This window comes from Coregonus clupeaformis, unplaced genomic scaffold (assembly GCF_020615455.1).
Source record: "Coregonus clupeaformis isolate EN_2021a unplaced genomic scaffold, ASM2061545v1 scaf1149, whole genome shotgun sequence".
NCBI classification, from domain to species: Eukaryota; Metazoa; Chordata; class Actinopteri; order Salmoniformes; family Salmonidae; genus Coregonus; species Coregonus clupeaformis.
This window is the reverse complement of record NW_025534603.1, coordinates 48,703-73,116: the sequence shown is the minus strand read 5'-3', so window position 1 is coordinate 73,116 and position 24,414 is coordinate 48,703. Positions and strand designations below refer to the sequence as shown.

At 46.9% G+C, this 24,414-nt stretch overlaps 1 protein-coding gene across 1 annotated transcript in view; it reads left to right on the top strand.

Moving 5' to 3' along the window:
- LOC123486330 (calcium/calmodulin-dependent protein kinase type II delta 2 chain-like) overlaps nucleotides 1-20,197 on the top strand; it is a 39,232-nt gene extending 19,035 nt beyond the window's left edge. The window contains exons 6-10 of the mRNA XM_045217619.1: nucleotides 4,751-4,826; nucleotides 12,451-12,545; nucleotides 16,728-16,790; nucleotides 17,429-17,594; nucleotides 20,136-20,197. Coding sequence (XP_045073554.1) covers nucleotides 4,751-4,826; nucleotides 12,451-12,545; nucleotides 16,728-16,790; nucleotides 17,429-17,594; nucleotides 20,136-20,139 — 404 coding nt within the window. The 3' untranslated portion in view covers nucleotides 20,140-20,197. The remainder of the gene's footprint in view (nucleotides 1-4,750; nucleotides 4,827-12,450; nucleotides 12,546-16,727; nucleotides 16,791-17,428; nucleotides 17,595-20,135) is intronic.
- Nucleotides 20,198-24,414: the final 4,217 nt, after the last annotated feature.

Here is a 24,414-nt window from a genome sequence, read left to right as displayed (position 1 = left end):
ATATAGTAATCTGATCTATTTAACATATCATCTAACCACATCATATGATATAGTAATCTGATCTATTTAACATATCAGCTAACCACATCATATGATATAGTAATCTGATTATCTATTTAACATATCAGCTAACCACATCATATATAGTAATCTGATGATCTATTTAACATATCAGCTAACCACATCATATATAGTAATCTCATCTATTTAACATATCAGCTAACCACATCATATGATATAGTAATCTGATGATCTATTTAACATATCAGCTAACCACATCATATGATATAGTAATCTGATGATCTATTTAACATATCAGATAACCACATCACATGATATAGTAATCTGATGATCTATTTAACATATCAGCTAACCACATCATATATAGTAATCTGATGATCTATTTAACATATCAGCTAACCACATCATATGATATAGTAATCTGATGATCTATTTAACATATCAGCTAACCACATCATATGATATAGTAATCTGATGATCTATTTAACATATCAGATAACCACATCATATGATATAGTAATCTGATCTATTTAACATATCAGCTAACCACATCATATATAGTAATCTGATTATCTATTTAACATATCAGCTAACCACATCATATATAGTAATCTGATGATCTATTTAACATATCAGCTAACCACATCATATATAGTAATCTGATTATCTACTTAACATATCAGCTAACCATATCATATATAGTAATCTGATGATCTATTTACCCCCTGGGCCTCCACTCAAACACTCTGGAGAAACCAGTCCCCTGTACCGCCTGGGCCTCCACTCAAACACTCTGGAGAAACCAGTCCCCTGTACCCCCTGGACCTCCACTCAAACGCTCTGGAGAAACCAGTCCCCTGTACCCCCCGGGCCCCCACTCAAACACTCTGGAGAAACCAGTCCCCTGTACCACCTGGGCCTCCACTCAAACACTCTGGAGAAACATGTCCCCTGTACCGCCTGGGCCTCCACTCAAACACTCTGGAGAAACATGTCTGTCCCCCTGTTTCTGTCCCCCTGTCTCTGTCCCCCTGTCTCTGTCCCCCTGTCCCTTGACAAGATCAACCATAAACACGCATAATATTTCTGGCGAAGTGATTAAGTCAATGGCCGCATTTCCAGGCTGACTACATTGCAGACTCCTGCCAGATCTCACAACACCTGGATAGATATATAACATATCAGCTAACCACACCATATGGTATAGTAATCTGATCTATTTAACATATCAGCTAACCACATCATATGATATAGTAATGTGATGATCTATTTAACATATCAGCTAACCACATCATATGATATAGTAATCTGATGATCTATTTAACATATCAGATAACCACATCATATGATATAGTAATCTGATGATCTATTTAACATATCAGCTAACCACATCATATATAGTAATCTGATGATCTATTTAACATATCAGCTAACCACATCATATATAGTAATCTGATGCCCACAACCATTGGTTGATGCAGTGCAACGTCTGCAATGTAGTCGGCCTGGAACACGGCCATAGATATGTTTGTTAAGCAGATGACAAGTGGTTTTGTTTTTCACTAACACCCCTCCCAGTCTGCACTAACACCAGTAAAGGTAACTCAAACCAGGGTTGGGGTCAATTACATTTCAATTCCAGTCAATTCAGAATGTAAACCAAATTCCAGTTCCATATTTTCCTTATTGAAAATAATTGGAATTGTATGTCCTGAATTGACTGAAATGGAATTGACCCCCGACCCGGTTCAAACTCCCATAGTCATTTTTTTTCTCCCCAAATGGCACCCTCTTCCCTACCAGCAGTAGTGTACTATAGGGAATAGGGTGCCAGGGCCCATTGGGCTCTGGTCTAAAGTAGTGTACTACAGGGAATAGGGTGCCAGGGCCCATTGGGCTCTGGTCCTAAAGTAGTGTACTATAGGGAATAGGGTGCCAGGGCCCATTGGGCTCTGGTCTAAAGTAGTGTACTATAGGGAATAGGTGCCAGGGCCCATTGGGCTCTGGTCTAAAGTAGTGTACTATAGGGAATAGGGTGCCAGGGCCCATTGGGCTCTGGTCTAAAGTAGTGTACTATAGGGAATAGGGTGCCAGGGCCCATTGGGCTCTGGTCTAAAGTAGTGTACTATAGGGAATAGGGAGCCGTTCGGGGCACATCCACTAGATCTGTTCCCTTCTCTGCACTGAGTGCTTGATTTGAATAACAATCTTTGTCATGGAAAGAAAGTAAACGTGTTATTATGATTATTATTGTAATTATTATTATTGTTATTATTATCATTGCTGTTGTTATTGTTAATATTATGATTTATTATTATTTTTATAGTTATGGGTATTAGGCTTATTGTTATTGTTATTATTAGTATTAGTGTTGTTGTTGTTGTTTTTGTTATTGTTATTATTATTATTGTTATTATTGTAGTTGTTATTGTTGTTATTATTGGTATTATTATTGGTATTCATATTATTGTTGTTATTATTATTGGTATTATTATTGGTATTCATATTATTGTTGTTATTATTATTGGTATTATTATTGGTATTCATATTATTGTTATTGTTATTATTAACGTTATCATTCTTGCCAGACTTTTGCCTGATGATTTTAGGATTGCAGAATTCTCGTAACTCCCCCCCTACCCCCCAAAAAAAGAATTGGAAACTCCTGGTTGGAGGATTTCCAGATTTTCTGATTTCCTGCATATTCCATCCTTATTCCGGGAATCTTCCATCCGTAATTACTGGAAAATCTGGGAATTTTTGGGAAATTAACAGATTTTTTTTTATCCTACAGTCTATGAGTTTTAGACAACTGAAATAATACCTTTCATATATTAATAAATACATAAATAAAATAAAATAAGAAATACATTTTTTACGTTATAATAACTTATGTTGTGCATTCCATTCCTAATACTTTAAATCCTGCACCACAGTTTACCAGCAGCCATGTTTTAATGTATGTCAGATTGGGTTATGTTGGAACAGGACCAGCAGCCATGAGGTAATGTATGTCAGATTGGGTTATGTTGGAACAGGACCAGCAGCCATGAGGTAATGTATGTCAGATTGGGTTATGTTGGAACAGGACCAGCAGCCATGAGGTAATGTATGTCAGATTGGGTTATGTTGGAACAGGACCAGCAGCCATGAGGTAATGTATGTCAGATTGGGTTATATTGGAACAGGACCAGCAGCCATGAGGTAATGTATGTCAGATTGGGTTATGTTGGAACAGGACCAGCAGCCATGAGTTAATGTATGTCAGATTGGGTTATGTTGGAACAGGACCAGCAGCCATGAGGTAATGTATGTCAGATTGGGTTATGTTGGAACAGGACCAGCAGCCATGAGTTAATGTATGTCAGATTGGGTTATATTGGAACAGGACCAGCAGCCATGAGGTAATGTATGTCAGATTGGGTTATGTTGGAACAGGACCAGCAGCCATGAGTTAATGTATGTCAGATTGGGTTATATTGGAACAGGACCAGCAGCCATGAGGTAATGTATGTCAGATTGGGTTATGTTGGAACAGGACCAGCAGCCATGAGTTAATGTATGTCAGATTGGGTTATATTGGAACAGGACCAGCAGCCATGAGGTAATGTATGTCAGATTGGGTTATGTTGGAACAGGACCAGCAGCCATGAGGTAATGTATGTCAGATTGGGTTATGTTGGAACAGGACCAGCAGCCATGAAGTAATGTATGTCAGATTGGGTTATGTTGGAACAGGACCAGCAGCCATGAGGTAATGTATGTCAGATTGGGTTATGTTGGAACAGGACCAGCAGCCATGAGTTAATGTATGTCAGATTGGGTTATGTTGGAACAGGACCAGCAGCCATGAGGTAATGTATGTCAGATTGGGTTATGTTGGAACAGGACCAGCAGCCATGAGTTAATGTATGTCAGATTGGGTTATGTTGGAACAGGACCAGCAGCCATGAGGTAATGTATGTCAGATTGGGTTATGTTGGAACGGGACCAGCAGCCATGAGGTAATGTATGTCAGATTGGGTTATGTTGGAACGGGACCAGCAGCCATGAGGTAATGTATGTCAGATTGGGTTATGTTGGAACGGGACCAGCAGCCATGAGTTAATGTATGTCAGATTGGGTTATGTTAGAACGGGACCAGCAGCCATGAGGTAATGTATGTCAGATTGGGTTATGTTGGAACGGGACCAGCAGCCATGAGTTAATGTATGTCAGATTGGGTTATGTTGGAACGGGACCAGCAGCCATGAGGTAATGTATGTCAGATTATTCGACTTCCCACTGACGTTAAATACGTAGATGTTTGTCTGACGTTGTACTGAGGTTATATTGACATTAAGATTGACGTTGAATAGACGTCTGTTGGTTAGCAGACTTAGGTTGGGCTGATGTTGGTTTAAGGCTGCAAAATTCCAGTAGTTTTCCCAAAATTCCCAGGATTTCCAGAAATCCAGAATAAGCATGAAAAAAATGGAACCCTCCAAACAGGATTTCGGGAAAGCTACCGGAATGTTGTACCCCTATGTTGGACTAATGTTGACCTGAGGTTGTGGTGAGGTTGTGGTTATGTTGTGGTGAGGTTGTGGTGATGTTGTGGTGAGGTTGTGGTGATGTTGTGGTGAGGTTGTGGTGATGTTGTGGTGATGTTGTGGTGAGGTTGTGGTGATGTTGTGGTGATGTTGTGGTGAGGTTGTGGTGATGTTGTGGTTGTGTTTGTGTGTTGCAGCTCGGAAGCAGGAAATTATCAAAGTCACAGAGCTGCTGATCGAATCCATCAACAACGGAGACTTCGAGGCCTACGCGTGAGTCCTGCTGTGTGTGTGTTTAGGGCGAGGACATGTGTGTGTGTGTGTGTGTGTGTGTGTGTGTGTGTGTGTGTATATTTAGGGCTAGGAGATGTGCCTGTGTGTGTAACTCTGGTTCTTTGGGCTTGTTGTTCCACCACTGCAGCTGACTGCCAGCTCACTGATCTACTACAAATCACCTTGATGATCATACAGCAACAATTTAACACTGCAGCTGGGAATAGGGTGCCATTCTCTGGTCTAAAGTAGTGCACTATATAAGGAATAGGGTGCCATTCTCTGGTCTAAAGTAGTGCACTATATAGGGAATAGGGTGCCATTCTCTGGTCTAAAGTAGTGCACTATATAGGGAATAGGGTGCCATTCTCTGGTCTAAAGTAGTGGACTATATAGGGAATAGGGTGCCATTCTCTGGTCTAAAGTAGTGCACTATATAAGGAATAGGGTGCCATTCTCTGGTCTAAAGTAGTGCACTATATAGGGAATAGGGTGCCATTCTCTGGTCTAAAGTAGTGCACTATATAGGGAATAGGGTGCCATTCTCTGGTCTAAAGTGTCATGAGCACTCTCTCTCCCTGGTAGCAACATTAATTGCATTCAATTATCTTCCACTCTGCTCACCTCCCTCTCTCTACTCAGCCTAACTAGCTCCACCTGCCCTGCTCTGCTCTTGTTACCTGGCCAGCTGCACTGCATTTCCCACTCACCATCCTCACCTTGCCTCACTCTGTTCTAATTACTCTGCCAGCTGAACTGCATTTCCCACTACCTCTCCCAGTATATCAAGCCCTGGTTTTCAGCCAAGCCCTGTCAGATCGTCTTCAAACCCCGGACCAGTAACCTGCCTGTCTGCGCTCTGACTCCTGTTTGTGATACCGATCCTTTCTTGACTGCCTCCCTTGTTCTACTGCCCCGTCTATCCCAACCTGCCTTCTGGACCTCGACTACTCTCCGATCTTCAGCCCCTCCGTTAACTCGTTTCTGCCTTCTGTCTCTCACCACGATATTTGCCCAGCCCTGATCTGTACTTCTGCCTGCCATTCATATTGCTGTTGTGTGTGTGTGTTCCCCCAGGTCTCCGACCACCAGATGAGCGTGCCCAGACGTTTCACCACCCTCAGCCCGATACGCCGCTCCATCACTGGGGAACACACACACTAAGCACTTGGACTGGACACCCCCGGACATTTGGTGACCCCCGGAGCACAGGTACCCACAGGAGGACCCTGAAAGACCCCTGACACCCCTGGGACTCCTCTTCCCGCCTGTAACCTTGAATAAAGAACTCTGAATTTGAACTTGCGCTCTTGGGTCCTCTTCTGTTCGTGACAGAACGATCTGACCATCATGGACCCAGCGCACTCCCTGACCACGATGGAGGAGGAGCCAGAGAGGACTGCCCTACAGCGACTGGAACGCTCTGAGGGAGACATAAATCGGATGGCTGGCGACATCCTTCCCTTCTCCAGCTATTCAACCAGCAGCAACAACAGTTCCAACTGCAGCAACAACAGCTAGCCCAAGCCCTGCAACTACTCTCAAGCCCGGCTACTCCACCTGCACCCCCCTGGTCCTTTTGTTCCTGTACCACCGATACTCCTTCATCCCTCCGCTGGAGGTCCCAATGCTGCAGGTCCGGCAGTGCTGCCACCAGATCCCCACGCTCCTGAACCAAGGATTGGGAACCCGGAACGTTTTGATGGCAACCAGAAGCAAGTAAGACCATTCTTGAGCAGCTGCCGAATCCAGTTTGCACTACAGCCCAGGACTTTCTCAACAGAGGGAGCCAAGGTGGGGTATGTCATCACACATCTCACCGGTCGAGCTCGGTTGTGGGGAACGGCGGAATTCGACCGGCAAACCCCCAGCCTGTGCCTCCTTCAGTGCCTTTGAGGAGGAGATGTTAAAGGTCTTTGACCTAGGCTCGCCAACAGCCGAGCGTCACAAGCTCTGCTCACCATCCGTCAGGGCAATCGGACAGTGGCAGACTTCTCCATTGACTTTCGTACCCTGGCCAGTCAAAGCTCGTTTAACCCAGAGGCACTGGTGCAAGCCTTCCTCCATAGCCTGGCGGACTATATCAAGGACGAGCTTGTTTCCCATGACCCGCCCTCAACGCTTGATGCCGCCATTGACCTTGCCGTTCGCATTGACCGCCGTATACAGACCCGGAGGAGGGAGAAGGGGCCGTCTCAGTCAACCTGCCATCCGTACTCGGGTCGATCACCGCTTCTGTCCAGCCCCCTGCCTGTCAAGTCCCATAGCCAACTCAATCAGCCTGAGCCCATGGAGATTGGCCGTGCCTCTCTGACTCCCGAGGAGCGTCGGCGCCGTCTAAGCTCCAACCTTTGCCTCTACTGTGGTGGCGAGAATCACCGTGTCGCTACTTGTCCGGCAAAAGCCGCAGCTCACCAGGTGTAGGGGAGATCCGGGTGAGCTCAACAAGCCTTCAGTCTCCCTCCATCCGAAAGACCCTGCTTCATCTCCGCCTTCAGCTTTCTGACAAGACTCATACATTGGCCGCCCTTGTGGATTCCGGAGCCGAAGCAAACATCATGGACCCTGAGCTTGCACAGCAACTGGGCGTGAACCATCATCAACTGACACAACCCATTCCTGCACGAGCCCTGGATGGGCATCATCTTGGCACTGTCACTCAGATCTCCGCCCCTGTGACAATCCTGCTGTCAGGAAACCACCAGGAGTCCATCCAGTTTCACCTCCTACACTCACCTGGCCAACCACTCATTCTTGGATACCCGTGGCTCCGTCAGCACAACCCCCCACATCGACTGGGAGACAGGAACAGTCCGTGAGTGGGGAAGGAGTTGTCACCAGACCTGTTTAAGGGGGCCACCCTGCCCGTTCACCGGGAAGGATCTAGCGCTACCTCCGACATATCCAATGTTCCGGCCTGTTACCACAGCCTGAAAGAGGTGTTCAACAAATCCAAGGCGACATCTCTACCCCCACACAGACCCTATGACTGCGCGATTGATCTCCTGCCTGGCACAGCACCTCCCAAGGGTCGTCTGTATTCACTGTCAGCCCCGGAAAGAAAGGCCATGGAGGACTACATTAATGACTCTCTTGCCTCCGGGGATAATTAGACTGTCGTCTTCCCCCGCAGGAGCGGGATTCTTCTTTGTCGGCAAGAAGGACGGTTCTCTTCGTCCATGCATAGATTACCGGGGTCTGAAACGACATCACGGTTAAGAATCGCTACCCACTGCCCTTACTTTCGTCTGCCTTCGAACTGCTGCAGGGAGCCACTGTATTCACTAAGCTGGACCTTCGCAATGCCTACCATCTGGTGCGGATGAGGGAGGGAGACGAATGGAAGACAGCGTTCAACACACCAACCGGCCACTATGAATATCTCGTCATGCCCTTCGGCCTCACCAATGCCCCAGCAGTTTTTCAAGCCCTAGTGAATGATATCCTCAGGGACATGCTAAATACGTTCGTATTTGTGTACCTTGGACGATATTTTAATATTCTCAAAGACTCTGTCAGAACACACGCACCACGTCCGGTTGGTCCTGCGCCGCCTGCTGAGAACTCTCTTTTCGTGAAGGCAGAGAAGTGCGAGTTCCATGCCAAGACCGTTTCATTCCTGGGGTATGTGGTGACCGAGGGCAGCATTCAGATGGATCTCACGAAGGTGTCGGCTGTCACTTCCTGGCCAGTTCCTGAGTCTCGGAAGAAGTTGCAACAGTTCCTGGGCTTTGCCAACTTTTATAGGAGATTCATCAGAAACTATAGCACAGTGGCTGCACCCCCTCACGGCGCTAACCAGCACTAAACAACCGTACCAATGGACATCAGCTGCTGATAAGGCCTTCAATATCCTCAAGACATGTTTCACTTCTGCTCCCATCCTCCAGATGCCAGATGCAGCAAGGCAGTTTGTGGTGGAGGTAGATGCTTCGGACGTGGGAGTGGGTGCAGTGCTTTCTCAAAGAGCAGCTGAGGATGGCAAGATGCACCCCTGTGCCTTCTACTCCCGTCGGCTAACCCCTGCCGAATGCAACTACGACATTGGGAACCGCGAGCTGTTGGCTGTCAAGCTCGCCCTTGAAGAATGGCGGCACTGGTTAGAGGGGTCAAAGGAACCATTCGTAGTGTGGACAGACCACAAGAACCTGGAGTATATCCAAACAGCCAGGAGGCTGAACTCCCGTCAACAGCGGTGGTCTCTGTTCTTACGCGCTTCAATTTCACGCTCTCCTACCGCCCGGGATCTCGCAACATCAAACCTGATGCTCTTTCCCCGGATGTTTCAGAAGGACGAGACCACCGCCATGACAGCTCCCATTCTTCCCAGCCACTTGGTCGTAGCGGCCCTCACCTGGGAGATCGAGAAGCAGGTCATGGAGGCTCTTCGGGACCAGCCAGGTCCAAGCACCAGCGCCCCCAACCGTCTGTTTGTTCCAGCAAATCTCAGGTCACCTGTGATTCAGTGGGGGCCACGAATCCCGTCTGGCCTGTCATCCCGGCATCACTCGCACCCTTCATCTGGTCCGCCAGCGGTTCTGGTGGCGGGGGGATGAGACGGGATGTCCGAGAATTCATCCGAGCTTGTCCCACTTGTAACCGAAACAAGACTCCCAACCAGCCTCTTGCTGGGTTGCTGCAACCCCTACTCATACCCAAGAGGCCCTGGTCCCACGTTTCACTGGACTTTGTTACGGGCCTTCCGCCCTCTGACGGACACACAGTCATCCTTACCATTGTTGACCGCTTTAGTAAGATGACCCACTTCGTGCCCCTTCCCAAACTACCCTCTGCTAAAGAGACCTCCCAGGTGGTCCTGGAACATGTGTTTCGTATCCATGGCCTACCCCAGGATATAGTGTCAGACCGGGGCCCGCAATTCTCAGCAACCTTTTGGAAGGAGTTCTGTCATCTCCTTGGGGCCACCGCCAGCCTATCGTCTGGATTCCACCCGCAGTCAAACGGCCAGACTGAACGCATGAACCAGGAGCTGGAGAAGGCACTGAGGTGTGTGGCTTCCCAAAATCCCCGGGCCTGGGCTCAACACCTGCTCTGGGTGGAATATGCCCATAATTCACTCACCAGTTCCTCCACCGGGCTCTCCCCCTTTCAGTGTGTCTACGGGTATCAACCTCCACTGTTTGCCAGCCAGGAGGCGGATGCCACCTGTCCGTCTGCTCTTGCGTATGCCCGCCGCTGCCGCCGCACTTGGGCCCAGGCTCGCACTGTGCTCCTGAAGTCTGGAACCAGCTACGCCGTCGGTGCCAACCGGACGGAGGACCCTAGCACCTACTTACCGGGTTGGTCAGAAGGTCTGGCTGTCTGCCGGGATCTGCCGCTGCGGGTTGTATCACGAAAGCTGGCCCCTCGCTTCATTGGTCCTTTTCCTGTGCAGAAAGTCATCAGTCCAACGGCGGTCCGACTTCAGTTGCCCGCTTCCATGCGGGTCCACCCCACCTTCCACGTCTCCAAGGTCAAGCCGGTCCATGAAAGTCCCCTGGTCCCTGCAGCTCCGGCGCCACCTCCTCCGCGCCTCGTAGATGGCGGTCCTGTCTTCACCGTCCGGCGGCTGCTCCGCTCTAGGCGAAGGGGTAGGGGTCTCCAGTACCTCGTTGATTGGGAGGGATATGGTCCAGAGGAGAGGACCTGGATCCCGGCCAGGAGGATAGTGGACCGGACCCTTATCACTGACTTCCACCGACTACATCCTGATCAGCCTGCAATCCGTGAGGGGCCAGTCCAAGAGGGTTCCTAGCCGTCCGGCCCGCCCTGCTCCTGTCTCAGTGCCTGTCCTGTCTCCCGACCGTGACCCTCCAGCTCCTTCTGAGGATGAGGAGATTCACTCGGACCGCTCGGAGGAGTTCTGACCCGCCGCCTGCTCCCCTCCACCCTCCCGGCATGATGTTGTTCTTGGGACTTCTGGGGCCGTCCCTTGGAGGGGGGTCCTGTCATGAGCACTCTCTCTCTCCCTGGTAGCAACATTAATTGCATTCAATTATCTTCCACTCTGCTCACCTCCCTCTCTCTACTCAGCCTAACTAGCTCCACCTGCCCCTGCTCTGCTCTTGTTACCTGGCCAGCTGCACTGCATTTCCCACTCACCATCCTCACCTTGCCTCACTCTGTTCTAATTACTCTGCCAGCTGAACTGCATTTCCCCACTACCTCTCCCAGTATATCAAGCCCTGGTTTTCAGCCAAGCCCTGTCAGATCGTCTTCAAACCCCGGACCAGTAACCTGCCTGTCTGCGCTCTGACTCCCTGTTTGTGATACCGATCCTTTCTTGACTGCCTCCTTGTTCTACTGCCCCGTCTATCCCAACCTGCCTTCTGGACCTCGACTACTCTCCGATCTTCAGCCCCTCCGGTAACTCGTTTCTGCCTTCTGTCTCTCACCACGATATTTGCCCAGCCCTGATCTGTACTTCTGCCTGCCATTCATATTGCTGTTGTGTGTGTGTGTTCCCCCAGGTCTCCGACCACCAGATGAGCGTGCCCAGACGTTTCACCACCCTCAGCCCGATACGCCCGCTCCATCACTGGGGAACACACACACTAAGCACTTGGACTGGACACCCCCGGACATTTGGTGACCCCCGGAGCACAGGTACCCACAGGAGGACCCTGAAAGACCCCTGACACCCCTGGGACTCCTCTTCCCGCCTGTAACCTTGAATAAAGAACTCTGAATTTGAACTTGCGCTCTTGGGTCCTCTTCTGTTCGTGACATAAAGTAGTGCACTATATAAGGAATAGGGTGCCATTCTCTGGTCTAAAGTAGTGCACTATATAGGGAATAGGGTGCCATTCTCTGGTCTAAAGTAGTGCACTATATAGGGAATAGGGTGCCATTCTCTGGTCTAAAGTAGTGCACTATATAGGGAATAGGGTGCCATTCTCTGGTCTAAATAGTGCACTATATAGGGAATAGGGTGCCATTCTCTGGTCTAAAGTAGTGCACTATATAAGGAATAGGGTGCCATTCTCTGGTCTAAAGTAGTGCACTATATAGGGAATAGGGTGCCATTCTCTGGTCTAAAGTAGTGCACTATATAGGGAATAGGGTGCCATTCTCTGGTCTAAATAGTGCACTATATAGGGAATAGGGTGCCATTCTCTGGTCTAAAGTAGTGCACTATATAAGGAATAGGGTGCCATTCTCTGGTCTAAAGTAGTACTATATAGGGAATAGGGTGCCATTCTCTGGTCTAAATTAGTGCACTATATAAGGAATAGGGTGCCATTCTCTGGTCTAAAGTAGTGCACTATATAGGAACAGGGTGCCATTCTCTGGTCTAAAGTAGTGCACTATATAGGGAATAGGGTGCCATTCTCTGGTCTAAAGTAGTGCACTGTATAGGGAACAGGGTGCCATTCTCTGGTCTAAAGTAGTGCACTATAGGGAATAGGGTGCCATTCTCTGGTCTAAAGTAGTGCACTATATAGGGAATAGGGTGCCATTCTCTGGTCTAAAGTAGTGCACTATATAGGGAATAGGGTGCCATTCTCTGGTCTAAAGTAGTGCACTATATAGGGAAAAGGGTGCCATTCTCTGGTCTAAAGTAGTGCCCTATATAGGGAACAGGGTGCCATTTAGCACAGCAGCCTGTGTTTGTTTCCAACAGGAAGATCTGTGATCCGGGTCTGACGGCGTTTGAGCCAGAAGCTCTGGGGAACCTGGTGGAGGGACATGACTTCCATCGCTTCTACTTCCACAACGGTAACACATTCATCAGTAGAGTCATTGATAATTTACAGTTATTGATTAGAGATATTGATCAGCTATTGATTGGTAGAGCTTTCGATCAGCTATTGGTAAGTAGAGGTATTGATCAGCTATTGATTAGTAGAGGTATTGATCAACTATTGATTAGTAGAGGTATTGATTAGTAGAGGTATTGATCATCTATTGATTAGTAGAGGTATTGATCAGCTGTAGGTTAGTAGAGGTATTGATCAGCTATTGATTGGTAGAGCTATCGATCAGCTATTGGTAAGTAGAGGTATTGATCAACTATTGATTAGTAGAGGTATTGATTAGTAGAGGTATTGATCATCTATTGATTAGTAGAGGTATTGATCAGCTGTTGGTTAGTAGAGGTATTGATCAGCTATTGATTGGTAGAGCTATCGATCAGCTATTGGTAAGTAGAGGTATTGATCAGCTATTGGTTAGTAGAGGTATTGATCAACTATTGATTAGTAGAGGTATTGATTAGTAGAGGTATTGATCATTATTGATTAGTAGAGGTATTGATCAGCTATTGGTTAGTAGAGGTATTGATCAACTATTGATTAGTAGAGGTATTGATTAGTAGAGGTATTGATCATTATTGATTAGTAGAGGTATTGATCAGCTATTGGTTAGTAGAGGTATTGATCAACTATTGATTAGTAGAGGTATTGATTAGTAGAGGTATTGATCAGCTATGGATTAGTAGATGTATTGATTAGTATAATTTATGACCGGGTATTGTTTAGTAGTTATTGATTAGCTATTGATTAATAATTCTGTCTGTTTGTGTCTGTTAGTGAGAACTACAACTCCCACTAGCTAACTAAGACCTGTCTCTCTCTCTCTCCTCCTCCCTCCTACCACTAGCTAACTAAGACCTGTCTCTCTCTCCTCCCTCCTACCACTAGCTAACTAAGACCTGTCTCTCTCTCTCTCCTCCTCCCTCCTACCACTAGCTAACTAAGACCTGTCTCTCTCTCCTCCCTCCTACCACTAGCTAACTAAGACCTGTCTCTCTCTCTCTCTCCTCCTCCCTCCTACCACTAGCTAACTAAGACCTGTCTCTCTCTCCTCCCTCCTACCACTAGCTAACTAAGACCTGTCTCTCTCTCTCTCCTCCCTCCTACCACTAGCTAACTAAGACCTGTCTCTCTCTCCTCCCTCCTACCACTAGCTAACTAAGACCTGTCTCTCTCCCTCCTCCCTCCTACCACTAGCTAACTAAGACCTGTCTCTCTCTCCTCCCTCCTACCACTAGCTAACTAAGACCTGTCTCTCTCTCCTCCCTCCTACCACTAGCTAACTAAGACCTGTCTCTCTCTCTCCTCCTCCCTCCTACCACTAGCTAACTAAGACCTGTCTCTCTCCTCCCTCCTACCACTAGCTAACTAAGACCTGTCTCTCTCTCTCTCCTCCCTCCTACCACTAGCTAACTAAGACCTGTCTCTCTCTCCTCCCTCCTACCACTAGCTAACTAAGACCTGTCTCTCTCTCCTCCCTCCTACCACTAGCTAACTAAGACCTGTCTCTCTCTCCTCCCTCCTACCACTAGCTAACTAAGACCTGTCTCTCTCTCTCCTCCTCCCTCCTACCACTAGCTAACTAAGACCTGTCTCTCTCTCCTCCCTCCTACCACTAGCTAACTAAGACCTGTCTCTCTCTCTCTCCTCCCTCCTACCACTAGCTAACTAAGACCTGTCTCTCTCTCCTCCCTCCTACCACTAGCTAACTAAGACCTGTCTCTCTCTCCTCCCTCCTACCACTAGCTAACTAAGACCTGTCTCTCTCTCCTCCCTCCTACCACTAGCTAACTAAGACCTGTCTCTCTCTCCTCCCTCCTACCACTAGCTAACTAAGACATGTCTCTCTCTCTCCTCCTCCCCTCCTACCACTAGCTAACTAAGACCTGTCTCTCTCCTCCCTCCTACCACTAGCTAACTAAGACCTGTCTCTCTCTCTCTCCTCCCTCCTACCACTAGCTAACTAAGACCTGTCTCTCTCTCCTCCCTCCTACCACTAGCTAACTAAAACCTGTCTCTCTCTCCTCCCTCCTACCACTAGCTAACTAAGACCTGTCTCTCTCTCCTCCCTCCTACCACTAGCTAACTAAGACCTGTCTCTCTCTCTCCTCCTCCCTCCTACCACTAGCTAACTAAGACCTGTCTCTCTCTCTCTCCTCCCTCCTACCACTAGCTAACTAAGACCTGTCTCTCTCTCTCCTCCCTCCTACCACTAGCTAACTAAGACCTGTCTCTCTCTCTCTCCTCCCTCCTACCACTAGCTAACTAAGACCTGTCTCTCTCTCTCCTCCCTCCTACCACTAGCTAACTAAGACCTGTCTCTCTCTCTCTCTCCTCCCTCCTACCACTAGCTAACTAAGACCTGTCTCTCTCTCCTCCTCCCTCCTACCACTAGCTAACTAAGACCTGTCTCTCTCTCTCTCCTCCCTCCTACCACTAGCTAACTAAGACCTGTCTCTCTCTCTCCTCCTCCCTCCTACCACTAGCTAACTAAGACCTGTCTCTCTCTCTCTCTCTCCTCCCTCCTACCACTAGCTAACTAAGACCTGTCTCTCTCTCTCCTCCTCCCTCCTACCACTAGCTAACTAAGACCTGTCTCTCTCTCTCTCTCCTCCCTCCTACCACTAGCTAACTAAGACCTGTCTCTCTCTCCTCCCTCCTACCACTAGCTAACTAAGACCTGTCTCTCTCTCCTCCCTCCTACCACTAGCTAACTAAGACCTGTCTCTCTCTCTCCTCCTCCCTCCTACCACTAGCTAACTAAGACCTGTCTCTCTCTCTCCTCCTCCCTCCTACCACTAGCTAACTAAGACCTGTCTCTCTCTCCTCCCTCCTACCACTAGCTAACTAAGACCTGTCTCTCTCTCCTCCCTCCTACCACTAGCTAACTAAGACCTGTCTCTCTCTCTCTCCTCCCTCCTACCACTAGCTAACTAAGACCTGTCTCTCTCTCTCCTCCCTCCTACCACTAGCTAACTAAGACCTGTCTCTCTCTCTCCTCCTCCCTCCTACCACTAGCTAACTAAGACCTGTCTCTCTCTCTCCTCCCTCCTACCACTAGCTAACTAAGACCTGTCTCTCTCTCCTCCCTCCTACCACTAGCTAACTAAGACCTGTCTCTCTCTCCTCCCTCCTACCACTAGCTAACTAAGACCTGTCTCTCTCTCTCTCTCATACCACTAGCTAACTAAGACCTGTCTCTCTCTCCTCCTCCCTCCTACCACTAGCTAACTAAGACCTGTCTCTCTCTCCTCCTCCCTCCTACCACTAGCTAACTAAGACCTGTCTCTCTCTCCTCCCTCCTACCACTAGCTAACTAAGACCTCTCTCTCTCTCTCCTCCTCCCTCCTACCACTAGCTAACTAAGACCTGTCTCTCTCTCCTCCCTCCTACCACTAGCTAACTAAGACCTGTGTCTCTCTCTCCTCCCTCCTACCACTAGCTAACTAAGACCTGTCTCTCTCTCTCTCCTCCCTCCTACCACTAGCTAACTAAGACCTGTCTCTCTCTCCTCCCTCCTACCACTAGCTAACTAAGACCTGTCTCTCTCTCTCTCTCTCCTACCACTAGCTAACTAAGACCTGTCTCTCTCTCTCGCCTCCCTCCTACCACTAGCTAACTAAGACCTGTCTCTCTCTCCTCCCTCCTACCACTAGCTAACTAAGACCTGTCTCTCTCTCCTCCCTCCTACCACTAGCTAACTAAGACCTGTCTCTCTCTCCTCCCTCCTACCACTAGCTAACTAAGACCTCTCTCTCTCTCTCCTCCTCCCTCCTACCACTAGCTAACTAAGACCTGTCTCTCTCTCCTCCCTCCTACCACTAGCTAACTAAGACCTGTCTCTCTCTCTCCTCCTCCCTCCTACCACTAGCTAACTAAGACCTGTCTCTCTTTCTCTCCTCCTCCCTCCTACCACTAGCTAACTAAGACCTGTCTCTCTCTCCCTCCTCCCTCCTACCACTAGCTAACTAAGACCTGTCTCTCTCTCCTCCTCCCTCCTACCACTAGCTAACTAAGACCTGTCTCTCTCTCTCCTCCCTCCTACCACTAGCTAACTAAGACCTCTCTCTCTCTCTCTCCTCCCTCCTACCACTAGCTAACTAAGACCTGTCTCTCTCTCTCTCTCTCCTCCCTCCTCTCCTTCCAGCCCTGTCTAAAGGTAACAAGCCAGTGCACACCATCCTCCTCAACCCTCACGTCCATCTGATTGGTAAGAAATCAGCGATTTCTAATGATTATAATAATATTATAATATCTTTCATTTAGCAGACGCTTTTATCCAAAGTGACTTACAGTCATGTGTGCGTACATATTCCATATGGGTGGTCCCGGGAATTGAACCCACTATCATGGTGTTGCAAGCACCACGCTTTACCAACTGAACATTATGTTGATTTTTTTTAGCTATGTTATGTTTTATGTAATATTGTTTATGGTTGGTATTCAAATCTACACTGTATGTACATATCAATTCAGAAAGTAAAGCAAATTCAAATTACCAAATTACCATTCCAAATTGTCCTGAAGCGTTGAAAATAGAATTTCAGTGTACTTACATTTTTTTTTACATTTTAGTCATTTAGCAGACACTTTTATCCAGAGCGACTTACAGGAGCAATTAGGGTTAAGTGCCTTGCTCAATGGCACAGACAGATTTTTCACCTAGTCGGCTCAGAGATTAGAACCAGCGACCTTTCGGTTACTGGCACAACGCTCTTAACCACTAAGCTACCTGCTACTTCCTGAATTGAAACCGGATGGATCCCAACCCTGGTACTTATGTACATTGTGTTTATGATGTTTGACTTGAAGCAAGGAAAAGTTAAGTAATAAAAAAGGTATATCTAGGTGAGAACGCTGCATGCATCGCCTACATCCGTCTGAGCCAGTATATGGACGGCGGGGGGATGCCTCGCACCATGCAGTCGGAGGAGACCCGCGTCTGGTGTCGCAGAGAGGGAAAGTGGCAGAACATTCACTACCACCGCTCCGGCTCGCCCAGTGTACCATCCCAGTAAGAAACATCTATTAATCAACTGATCAATATCAGAACATTCACCTCCACCGCTCTGGCTCGCCCAGCGTACCATCCCAGTAAGAAACATCTATTAATCAACTAATCAATATCAGAACATTCACTTCCACCGCTCTGGCTCGCCCAGCGGACCATCCCAGTAAGAAACATCTATTAATCAACTAATCAATATCAGAACATTCACTTCCACCACTCCGGCTCGCCCAGCGTACCATCCCAGTAAGAAACATCTATTAATCAACTAATCAATATCAGAACATTCACTTCCACCGCTCTGGCTCGCCCAGCGGACCATCCCAGTAAGAAACATCTATTAATCAACTAATCAATATCAGAACATTCACTTCCACCGCTCTGGCTCGCCCAGCGTACCATCCCAGTAAGAAACATCTATTAATCAACTAATCAATATCAGAACATTCACCTCCACCGCTCTGGCTCGCCCAGCGTACCATCCCAGTAAGAAACATCTATTAATCAACTAATCAATATCAGAACATTCACTTCCACCGCTCTGGCTCGCCCAGCGTACCATCCCAGTAAGAAACATCTATTAATCAACTAATTAATGTATTAATCAGTTATAGTGCTTATAAATACACCAATTTCAGAACATTCACTTCCAACACTCTGTAATGCCCAGTGTAGACTACCTTCCCAGTCTGTAGTGTCCAGTGTAGACTACCTTCCCAGTCTGTAGTGTCCAGTGTAGACTACCTTCCCAGTCTGTAGTGTCCAGTGTAGACTACCTTCCCAGTCTGTAGTGTCCAGTGTAGACCACCTTCCCAGTCTGTAATGTCCAGTGTAGACTACCTTCCCAGTCTGTAGTGTCCAGTGTAGACTACCTTCCCAGTCTGTAGTGTCCAGTGTAGACTACCTTCCCAGTCTGTAGTGTCCAGTGTAGACTACCTTCCCAGTCTGTAGTGTCCAGTGTAGACCACCTTCCCAGTCTGTAGTGTCCAGTGTAGACTACCTTCCCAGTCTGTAGTGTCCAGTGTAGACTACCTTCCCAGTCTGTAGTGTCCAGTGTAGACTACCTTCCCAGTCTGTAGTGTCCAGTGTAGACTACCTTCCCAGTCTGTAGTGTCCAGTGTAGACTACCTTCCCAGTCTGTAGTGTCCAGTGTAGACTACCTTCCCAGTCTGTAGTGTCCAGTGTAGACTACCTTCCCAGTCTGTAGTGTCCAGTGTAGACTACCTTCCCAGTCTGTAGTGTCCAGTGTAGACTACCTTCCCAGTCTGTAGTGTCCAGTGTAGACTACCTTCCCAGTCTGTAATGTCCAGTGTAGACTACCTTCCCAGTCTGTAATGTCCAGTGTAGACTACCTTCCCAATCTGTAATGTCCATTGTAGACTACCTTCCCAGTCTGTAGTGTCCAGTGTAGACTACCTTCCCAGTCTGTAGTGTCCAGTGTAGACTACCTTCCCAGTCTGTAGTGTCCAGTGTAGACTACCTTCCCAGTCTGTAGTGTCCAGTGTAGACTACCTTCCCAGTCTGTAGTGTCCAGTGTAGACTACCTTCCCAGTCTGTAGTGTCCAGTGTAGACTACCTTCCCAGTCTGTAGTGTCCAGTGTAGACTACCTTCCCAGTCTGTAGTGTCCAGTGTAGACTACCTTCCCAGTCTGTAGTGTCCAGTGTAGACTACCTTCCCAGTCTGTAGTGTCCAGTGTAGACTACCTTCCCAGTCTGTAGTGTCCAGTGTAGACTACCTTCCCAGTCTGTAGTGTCCAGTGTAGACTACCTTCCCAGTCTGTAGTGTCCAGTGTAGACTACCTTCCCAGTCTGTAGTGTCCAGTGTAGACTTCCTTCCCAGAAAATGGTATAGTAGTGCAATAACTCATCTCCACCACAGGAGGGCGCCACGTACACGCTTACCATGCTACTGTAATGTGTAGTGCAGTGTTTCAATCCTGGTCCTGGGGACTCCCAATGGGTGCACTTTTTTTTGTTTTTGCCCTAGCATTAACACACTTGATTCAACTAATCAACTCATCAAGCCTTTTGATGATCTGAATCAGGTGTGTAGTGCTAGGGCAACAACCACAATGTGCACCTCTTCGGGTTCCCAGGACCAGGATGAGGAAACGGTTCCCAGGACCAGGATGAGGAAACGGTTCCCAGGACCAGGATGAGGAAACGGTTCCCAGGACCAGGATGAGGAAACGTTAGGTTAGAATCAACTCTACCTCTCCCACTAGTCTAAAACAACCTCTACCGTCGGACCCTGACTACATGTATATCGCTCTGTTTCTGGGTTGACGCTCATTTAATTTTCCTGTGTGTGTGTGTGTGTGTGTGTGTGTGTGTGTGTGTGTGTGTGTGTGTGTGTGTGTGTGTGTGTGTGTGTGTGTGTGTGTGTGTGTGTGTGTGTGTGTGTGTGTGTGTGTGTGTGTGTGTGTGTGTCTGTGTGTGTGTGTGTGTGTGTGTGTGTGTGTGTGTGTGTGTGTGTGTGTGTGTGTGTGTGTGTCTGTGTGTGTGTGTGTGTGTGTGTGTGTGTGTGTCTGTGTGTGTATTTTACAGTTAATGGAATATCAAGCTTCAGTCTAAACTCCAAGACAGGCACCAATCAACTAGCCAACCCCTGGTCGCCATTTAACCTCTAACCCCGGACCGCTCTGTATGAACATGACATCACACAGGACAAGGATATCAACCCTTAAAGGTCGTCAGTCATCCTAACCACCTAGTCAGCGTCTCCAATGGCACCCTATTCCCTATATAGGGCCTATGGGACCTGGTCAGAAGAAGTGTACTATATAGGGAATAGGGTTCCAGGTCTAAAGTAGTGTACTATATAGGGAATAGGGTTCCAGGTCTAAAGTAGTGTACTATATAGGGAATAGGGTTCCAGGTCTAAAGTAGTGCACTATATAGGGCCTATGGGACCTGGTCAGAAGTAGTGTACTATATAGGGAATAGGGTTCCAGGTCTAAAGTAGGGCACTATATAGGGAATAGGGTTCCAGGTCTAAAGTAGTGCACTATATAGGGAATAGGGTTCCAGGTCTAAAGTAGTGCACTATATAGGGAATAGGGTTCCAGGTCTAAAGTAGTGCACTATATAGGGAATAGGGTTCCAGGTCTAAAGTAGTGCACTATATAGGGAATAGGGTTCCAGGTCTAAAGTAGTGCACTATATAGGGAATAGGGTTCCAGGTCTAAAGTAGTGCACTATATAGGGAATAGGGTTCCAGGTCTAAAGTAGTGCACTATATAGGGAATAGGGTTCCAGGTCTAAAGTAGTGTACTATATAGGGCCTATGGGACCTGGTCAGAAGTAGTGTACTATATAGGGAATAGGGTTCCAGGTCTAAAGTAGTGTACTATATAGGGCCTATGGGACCTGGTCAGAAGAAGTGTACTATATAGGGAATAGGGTTCCAGGTCAGAAGTAGTGTACTATATAGGGCCTATGGGACCTGGTCAGAAGTAGTGTACTATATAGGGAATAGGGTTCCAGGTCTAAAGTAGTGTACTATATAGGGCCTATGGGACCTGGTCAGAAGAAGTGTACTATATAGGGAATAGGGTTCCAGGTCTAAAGTAGTGTACTATATAGGGAATAGGGTTCCAGGTCTAAAGTAGTGTACTATATAGGGAATAGGGTTCCAGGTCTAAAGTAGTGCACTATATAGGGCCTATGGGACCTGGTCAGAAGTAGTGTACTATATAGGGAATAGGGTTCCAGGTCTAAAGTAGTGTACTATATAGAGAATAGGGTTCCAGGTCTAAAGTAGTGCACTATATAGGGAATAGGGTTCTAGGTCTAAAGTAGTGCACTATATAGGGCCTATGGGACCTGGTCAGAAGTAGTGTACTATATAGGGAATAGGGTTCCAGGTCTAAAGTAGTGTACTATATAGGGAATAGGGTTCCAGGTCTAAAGTAGTGCACTATATAGGGAATAGGGTTCCAGGTCTAAAGTAGTGCACTATATAGGGAATAGGGTTCCAGGTCTAAAGTAGTGCACTATATAGGGAATAGGGTTCCAGGTCTAAAGTAGTGTACTATATAGGGAATAGGGTTCCAGGTCTAAAGTAGTGCACTCTATAGGGAATAGGGTGCCATTTGAGAGGCCTGCAGCACACCGTGGCCGTTATCACTGGAGCATATTACTGACGTTTGGTTATCTGGTTTTTAAACTGTTTTGGTGCATTTTAAATGTATAGAGATGTTTTAAAAAATCTACTAACTGTCCCTCCTCCCCTTTGAACTTGTATTTGTGTTTACGTGTTGCAATACGAAACGTTTAAAGATCAGAATGTTAAAATCGAGCTTGCTTTTGTTCTGGTGAAATGTATATATGTTATATCTTGTGATTGTTGATAAAAAAAATTAAATAAAATAAACATTAAATTGCTATTCTTGCTATATCAGAGGACTTAAGAAATTACGTCAAATACTGTATGTAAGTTTATCTTTGCGTTGAGCTAGTTGCTAATGTTTGGTTGAGCTAGGTGCTAATGTTTGGTTGAGCTAGTTGCTAATGTTTGGTTGAGCTAGTTGTTAATGTTTGGTTGAGCTAGGTGCTAATGTTTGGTTGAGCTAGTTGCTAATGTTTGGTTGAGCTAGTTGCTAATGTTTGGTTGAGCTAGTTGCTAATGTTTGGTTGAGCTAGTTGCTAATGTTTGGTTGAGCTAGTTGCTAATGTTTGGTTGAGCTAGTTGCTAATGTTTGGTTGAGCTAGTTGCTAATGTTTGGTTGAGCTAGTTGTTAATGTTTGGTTGAGCTAGTTGCTAATGTTTGGTTGAGCTAGTTGTTAATGTTTGGTTGAGCTAGTTGCTAATGTTTGGTTGAGCTAGTTGTTAATGTTTGGTTGAGCTAGTTGCTAATGTTTGGTTGAGCTAGTTGCTAATGTTTGGTTGAGCTAGTTGTTAATGTTTGGTTGAGCTAGTTGTTAATGTTTGGTTGAGCTAGTTGCTAATGTTTGGTTGAGCTAGTTGCTAATGTTTGGTTGAGCTAGTTGCTAATGTTTGGTTGAGCTAGTTGCTAATGTTTGGTTGAGCTAGTTGTTAATGTTTGGTTGAGCTAGTTGCTAATGTTTGGTTGAGCTAGTTGTTAATGTTTGGTTGAGCTAGTTGTTAATGTTTGATTGAGCTAGTTGCTAATGTTTGGTTGAGCTAGTTGCTAATATTTGAGGAATTGGGTTTGTGCAATATGTACTCCTTATTTAACTCATAGGATTGCAAAATTCCGGTAACATTTTCACAATTCCCAGGTTTCCAGAAATCCCAGTTGGAAGACTCCCAGAATCAGGAGGGAACAAGCAGGAAATCCGGAACCCTCCAACCAGGATTTCTGGAAAAACCTGCACATTTTGGGGAAAGCTAACAGTATTTTGCAAACCCAGAATGATCTGTAAAGAGACGCTCAGCAGCAGCTAAAAGGAAGTGTCCTCCGTCCCAAATATTATTATAGTGCACTACTTTAGACCAGGCTCTTTCTGAGGAGAGCAGCGATGGCGGATGGGTTCCCCCTGTAGACGGCAGAGATATCCAACCCTACACAGGGCCCTGGTCTAAAGTAGTGCACTATCAAAGGAATCGTGTGCTATTTGGGATACACAGTGAGTGTGATATGTTTGTTTGCCTTTATATCATTGAATAAGAACTAACAGAATGCGGCATTACGTCATTATGAGAAATAAAGACCACAGTGGTAGGAATGCATTGGGGGCGGGGATATCGGGAGTACGATTATAGAATAATAATTATTATAATAATAATGAGAATATCTTGTTTATATTTGTGAATCACTGAGATGTTTGTTGATAATGATATTGAACATCGGTCCTGTCTGTTCCTTCCTGTTCTCTTCAACCAGTCCTCCTGTCTGTTCCTTCCTGTTCTCTTCAACCAGTCCTCCTGTCTGTCCTTCCTGTTCTCTTCAACCAGTCCTCCTGTCTGTTCCTTCCTGTTCTCTTCAACCAGTCCTCCTGTCTGTCCTTCCTGTTCTCTTCAACCAGTCCTCCTGTCTGTTCCTTCCTGTTCTCTTCAACCAGTCCTCCTGTCTGTCCTTCCTGTTCTCTTCAACCAGTCCTCCTGTCTGTTCCTTCCTGTTCTCTTTAACCAGTCCTCCTGTCTGTTCCTTCCTGTTCTCTTCAACCAGTCCTCCTGTCTGTTCCTTCCTGTTCTCTTCAACCAGTCCTCCTGTCTGTCCTTCCTGTTCTCTTCAACCAGTCCTCCTGTCTGTTCCTTCCTGTTCTCTTCAACCAGTCCTCCTGTCTGTTCCTTCCTGTTCTCTTCAACCAGTCCTCCTGTCTGTTCCTTCCTGTTCTCTTCAACCAGTCCTCCTGTCTGTTCCTTCCTGTTCTCTTCAACCAGTCCTCCTGTCTGTTCCTTCCTGTTCTCTTCAACCAGTCCTCCTGTCTGTTCCTTCCTGTTCTCTTCAACCAGTCCTCCTGTCTGTTCCTTCCTGTTCTCTTCAACCAGTCCTCCTGTCTGTTCCTTCCTGTTCTCTTCAACCAGTCCTCCTGTCTGTTCCTTCCTGTTCTCTTCAACCAGTCCTCCTGTCTGTTCCTTCCTGTTCTCTTCAACCAGTCCTCCTGTCTGTCCTTCCTGTTCTCTTCAACCAGTCCTCCTGTCTGTCCTTCCTGTTCTCTTTAACCAGTCCTCCTGTCTGTTCCTTCCTGTTCTCTTCAACCAATCCTCCTGTCTGTTCCTTCCTGTTCTCTTCAACCAGTCCTCCTGTCTGTTCCTTCCTGTTCTCTTCAACCAGTCCTCCTGTCTGTTCCTTCCTGTTCTCTTCAACCAGTCCTCCTGTCTGTTCCTTCCTGTTCTCTTCAACTAGTTTCATTAGCC